This window comes from Mustela lutreola, chromosome 16, assembly GCF_030435805.1.
Source record: "Mustela lutreola isolate mMusLut2 chromosome 16, mMusLut2.pri, whole genome shotgun sequence".
NCBI lineage: Eukaryota > Metazoa > Chordata > Mammalia > Carnivora > Mustelidae > Mustela > Mustela lutreola.
This window is the reverse complement of record NC_081305.1, coordinates 26,821,532-26,827,531: the sequence shown is the minus strand read 5'-3', so window position 1 is coordinate 26,827,531 and position 6,000 is coordinate 26,821,532. Positions and strand designations below refer to the sequence as shown.

The following is a 6,000-nucleotide window of genomic DNA, read 5'->3' as shown; positions in this document are numbered from 1 at the left end:
GCCAGAACAGGCAGATATGTCCCAATGGCTGGCACTCAGAATTCCAGAAGCTGCTAGAAATAAGTCATCTCATCTACATACCTACACGGGCTCCTGCTTTCTGGTCATGATGAAATAAGGTAAGGCCCATGTTTGTTTCTCTAAGGTTTAGGGTCTTAAATGGCATTGGATGGAGGGAGTAGGAGGAGAAGGAATAAGGAAAAACTCCACAATGAGTGCTGAGCGCTGAGTGACACCCCTGGCAGATGTAGTTTATAATCTTTACTTAGTCACACAACATTAAGAAACGGTCAGTTCCAAGGGGGCTTTCCTCCCTCCACCCCCCAAAATGCTCCACAGCGCAGTACAACCACACGGTGTGCTCAGCTAGAAGAGAAGGGTTAAATGATGTCTGTCCCATAACTGCCCTTGCTTCTCTGTGCCGTCAGGAAGGGAAACAAAGAAAACAAGAAAGCAACAGGATCCATACACTTTGCACACCAGCGGGTGACTGTCTTCCCAGGCATTTCTGGGGGAACCTCAGCAGAGCCGCGGCCCCCGTCCCACCACCGCGGCAAGGGAAGAGGCAGCAAGACAGGGCCGCGCACCTGCACTGGAGTAGAAAGAGAAACCAAACACAAGTTGGGCCACAGTGGATTCTGGCACATTTTTAGATGAGGTTAAAAATGTCACGGTGTGCACAGGAAGCGGGCAAAGGAGTTCTGAGGGAAGGGATGCCCGGAGGTGGAACAAACCGACCGGTCTACTCGGGCAGGAGCTTTGGGAGGGACAGAGGAGCTACGGGGCCTCTAGGAAGGTGTTGGTTCGGAAGATGGAGGAGACAATCTTGCCGGTGGCGTTGATCGTGCCTTCGCTGTCTGAGCTGGATTCGGAGTCGCTGCTCCCAGAGTAGGCGCCCAAGCCCGGGAGGATGCCGATGCAGACTGCAGCGGAGGGGCAGTGGATGGAAGGGGCGCTCAGGGACGTGCTGCCAAGAGACATGCAGGACGGGGCTTCTGCAAGACAGGAGGAAGGGCTGTGACTTCACCTGCTTTCCCAGAGCTGACCAAGAACTTGCCACTGTGCCCCAGGCTTTACCGTGAAGCCCCAACCACCCTATGCAGTCAGCACCACCGGCACCCGCGTCTGACAGCTGTTCCTTTTTCACCATTGACAAAACTGACACCATGCTCAGAGAATGTTTTAAGACCGTGCAGAATGTGACCAAATAGCTAGGGTTCTTCTTGCCCCGGGAAACCCAGAACCTTGGCAGTACCTGAGAGATGGAAAACCTCAATCTAGAAAACATGGGCACTTGAGGATGAGATGAAAACTTAAGGACTCTACTCCACCCCTGTCATTGCCTCTACATGTTTGCAGCTTTAGTGAGTCTCTACAACAACCTGATATATAGGGATCCCCCATTTTACTGATGAGGGGGGTCAAAGGACTAGGCCAAGGTTAAAGGCCACTGAGAGTAAAAAATGTTAAACCAAACCTGACTCAAAAAATTGGGATGCCTAGGTGGCTCAGCCGGTTCAGCATCCAATTCTTTGTTTTGGCTCAGGTCGTGAGATGGAGCCCCACATTAGGCTCCAAGCTGGGCATGGAGCCTGCTTAGGATCCTCTCTCTCCCTATGCCTCTCAACACCCAACCCCCACCAACTCACACATGCGTGCTCTCCTTCTCTTAAAAATAATATTAATAATAATGTACTAAAACAATACCAGAGCTCACCATGGAGTAAGGGTTGGAGTTCAAACCTTACTATCTCAGGCTGACAAGCATATACCTTTCTAGGCTTTTGCCTTAACAAGCCCCTAAGGAACACTTCATGTAAATGTGAAAAGGACACGTGGCTCCAAAGTACATGAAGTCAGGAGTAAGTCACAAAAATACCACTGAGAGGCAAAAATACCACTCCGTGGCCAATACACGGAGTTCAGGAGCTCACTGTATTCACTTGTCTTACAGGAAGTTCTAATAGGGGAAAAGATGCTGCTGAAGAAAAGCAGCAGCGAAACACGGAGACACAGAAAAGTGAAATGACAGCTGACACCGCTTGTAGAGATGGTGGTAACGAGATGACAGGAAAGCAGAGGCAGAGTGGCAACAAATACATGAAAGCAGATTTCTTTGGGATACAAAGAATTCTTCCAAAACCAACCAACCAACCAACCAACCAATCAACCGCTGAATAGAAAAGGGGACAGGGGTGCCTGGGTGGACTGAGTGTCTAATTCGTGATTTTGGCTCAAGTCATGATCTTGGGATCATGGGATTGAGCCCTGCGCTGGGCCCCACACTCAGCAGTCCTCTGCTTGAGGCCTCTCCCTCTCCCTCGGGCCCTCCCCACTTTGCTCACTTGTGCTCTAAAACAAACATAAATCTTTAAAAATAAGTGGAGAGAACTCATGAACAGTTCACAGGAAAAGAAAAAATGGCATTTAAACTTGGGAGAATGGGGGAACCTGGGTGGCTCAGTGGGTGAAGCATCTGCCTTCAGCTCAGGTCATGATCCCACAGTTCCAGGATCAAGCCCCACATCGGGCTCCCCGCTGAGCGGGGAGCCTGTTTCTCCACTGGACCTTCCCCACTCTTGTGCTTTCTCTCAAGATAAATAAATAAAATCTTTAAAAATTAAAAAAAATAAATAAAATGAACTTGGGAGAATAAACAATCTATAAGGAGGGAAGTTATGGGCAACAGGCATCTTCGTGTGTTGCTCAGAAATGCAGGGCAGTGTCCTTCGAAATTAAACTATGTTCATATAAAACCATTCCCTCCAGCACTGTTAATAGCAGGAACCAAAAGATTCATTATGACCGGGGGTAGGGGGCACCTGGGTGGCTCAGTGGGTTAAGCCTCTGCCTTTGGCTCAGGTCATGATCTCAGGGTCCCGGGATCGAGCCCCACATTGGGCTCCCTGCTCAACAAGGAGCCTGCTTCCCCCTCTCTCTCTGCCTGCCTCTCTGCCTACTTGTGATCTCTCTGTCAAATAAATGAATAAAATCTTAAAAAAAAAGACCAGTGTAAGGGACTATGATTCAGCCATAAAGAAGAGTAATGCCTCTGCGTACTGGTATGGAATGGTCTCCAAGACACCATGCTATATGAAAGAGGTAAGGCTATGTGTAAGCTACAGTCTGTGGGGAGAGGGAATGCCCACAGACACGCATGTTAACATCAGAAACAATACATGTAAGACTCTAACAGTGACTGCCCGGGGAGATCAGCTGAGTGGTTAGATAATAGGGGAGACTTAACTTTTACTCCACATACTTTTGCCCCTTTTGAATTTTCTATTATGTGTGTATACTACCTATATAGATAATTTTTTAGAAAAGCAAATGCAAAAGTTCAAAGAACATCATCATCTACTTAAATTAGGGAGGAAGAGTCCCACATTATCTGTCTAAGCCCAAGGGCAGCTCTGTATTACAGCCAGGCTGTAGAAGAAGGTAAAGTCTAATGATAAGAAGGCCTGCTGGTCTGTATTCTCTATCTGTAAGCCTGAAGGCAAGGGCTTTTTCTTTACCACTCTGTCCCTTGGGCACACAGCATGGGGCCTGGCACAGAGCAAGTCAGCATTTACAATGCATTGAAGACATTTTACAGAAGTTCACTGCAAATAGCTAAATTTGGGGGTGGTGGTGAAAATTTGGGACACAACATCAAATTGCACACCATTCACTACTTGAACATCCATTATATTATTTTCATATACTCAGTGACACTTTCATTCTCTTAGAAATATTTGGTTAAGGAGCACCTGAGTGGCTCAGTCCTTAAGTCTCTGCCTTCAGCTCAGGTCATAATCCCAGGGGCCTGGGATCCAGGCCTGTGTCAAGGGGAAGCCTACTTCTCCATCTCCCACTATCCCTGCTTGTGTTCCCTCTCTCGCTGTGTCTCTGTCAAATAAATAAATACAATCTTAAATAAATAAAATAATTTTTTAAAAAAAGAAGAGAAAAAAAAATATTTGGTTAAGGGGCACCTGGGTTGCTCAGTCAGTTTAGGGTCCACTGTCAGCTCAGATGACCCCAGGGTCCTAGGATCAAGCCCCAAGTCAGACTCCCAGGACAGTGGAAAGCCTGCCTGCCTCTTCTTCTCCTCTCCACTTGTGCTCACTCTCTGTCACTATCTCTCAAATAAATAAATAAATGAACAAATAAATAAAACCTTAAAAAAAAACCCAAAAAACAACAAAACAAAACAAAAAAAAAAACTATTTGGTCAAAATAAAACCAACTGAATCCACAACCTGGGTCACCTGGTTGGCTCAGCATTAAGCGTCTGCCTTAGACTCAGGTCATGATCTCAGGGTTTTGGGATCGAGCCCCGATCAGACTCTCTGCTCAGCAGGGAGCCTGCTTTTCCCTCTCATTATCCCTCTCTGCTCTCCTTCTCTAAGATTTTGAAAAAATCTTTTTTAAAAAAGCTGCTATCTTATAAGGTATGAATCAGTTACCCAGAAAAGTAATTTATGCGAAGCTGTTGAGATGTCATTTTATTAAGTATTTCAAGGGTGAATTGAATTTTAGTCTCTAGCTTAGATACAAAAGGAAGATTAAGTTCAGAGTATCTGTGCAAGTCTAGAGGTAGCCTAATGGAAGGATGAAAGTCAGCCACAGGAATGAAACCAAGGAGGGGTGCCTGGGTAGCTCAGTCAGTTAAGCATCTGACTCTTGGTTTCAGCTCAGGTCATGAGACCTGTCATAAGACTGCCTGAGAGTCTCTCTCTCCCTCTCCACCCCGCCCCCACCCCGCCAAATGAATAAAGAGAGAGAGAGAAAGAAGAGAGAAGAGAAAAGGAAAAACGAAACGAAACCCAAGGGATCTGGACCATGGTGGCATCAGCAGAGTTTCAGCAAAAAGACCAAATCCCTCGATTATCTAGGTTTCAAGAAAGAAAAAAGACTGCAATTCTGACAAATTTCATTCCAAAAATAGTTACACTGTCCAAAGAGAACAAAATGGTGCCCTCTGATCTCACCCATTTGGTGAAGTTTCCTGCCAACTTCTGCATTTGCAGGACCACGCTGTCATACCAAATTAACACCGAAAATTACTAACAGAGAATGTTTTTGGGATTCAAACAGACGCGTGACTTGACAGCCAATGGGGCCAATTGTGCATTCATTCACGGGCTCTGTTTGGAGCTGAAGCCCAGAGCCTCCAGTGGGGAAGCCTGAATCTCCATTAGTGTCACAGAGCTATCTTCTGGGAGAACCAAAGGAATAAAGCCTTCTGCCATGGACAAGACTCTCAAGCAAGCTTTCAGGGAATGTTCTTCCTGTGGGGCCTCGGTGTCTATCAGAAGAGGGTATTTCATGCCCAGCTGTAAGCATACCGCTGTGAGAATGGAGTGGGGGAGGACAAAGGGATTAAGAAAGGTGGCTCTGAAACATGGTGTCTACCCAAGATAGTTTAAAAAAGCCACACAAGTTTTCCTTTTCTACTGACTGATGCGAATAGTTCCTATAAGGGAATAAGCACCAGATACAGGGCTACTAATTAACCAGTTGAAGTACGTTCAAGATTTCTGTAAGTCTTATATACCTATGTGCATACAGACACAATATACACGTAATCCTATTTAAGCAGCCAATTTAGCAAGTTTCCTATATATTGAAAAGATACCAGTGAAATGGAGCTCCCATATGGCTGATGAGAATGTAAACTGACATAACTTCTTTGCAGGGCGGGTTGCAATATTTATCTGAATTACAAATGTATATCTTCTCCGTCCCAATAATTCTTTTAAGTACTTACGCTAATATATCATGAATGTGATGAATGATGCATGTACAAAGTTATTTAATGAAACCTCAAACCAGAGAAAAAATGGAAACAATCTAAATGTTCATCATAAAAAAAACAGGATAGGGGCTCCTGGGGGGCTCAGTCTGTTAAGCGTCTGATTCTTGATTTCGGCTCAGGTCATGATCTCAGGGTTGTGAGATCGATCCCTGCACTGGGTTCTGTGCTCAGTGGGGAGTCTGCTTGAATTCTCTCTC

The 6,000-nt window shown here is 45.7% G+C and overlaps 1 protein-coding gene across 3 annotated transcripts in view; it reads right to left on the bottom strand.

Moving 5' to 3' along the window:
- Positions 1 to 246: 246 nt before the first annotated feature.
- Positions 247 to 6,000, bottom strand: part of PSME3IP1 (proteasome activator subunit 3 interacting protein 1) — a 35,064-nt gene continuing 29,310 nt past the window's right edge. For all 3 annotated transcript variants that reach the window (XM_059153369.1, XM_059153367.1, XM_059153368.1), the window contains one exon: positions 247 to 995. In XM_059153369.1, the coding sequence (XP_059009352.1) occupies positions 778 to 995 (218 nt within the window). In that variant the 3' untranslated portion in view covers positions 247 to 777. The remainder of the gene's footprint in view (positions 996 to 6,000) is intronic.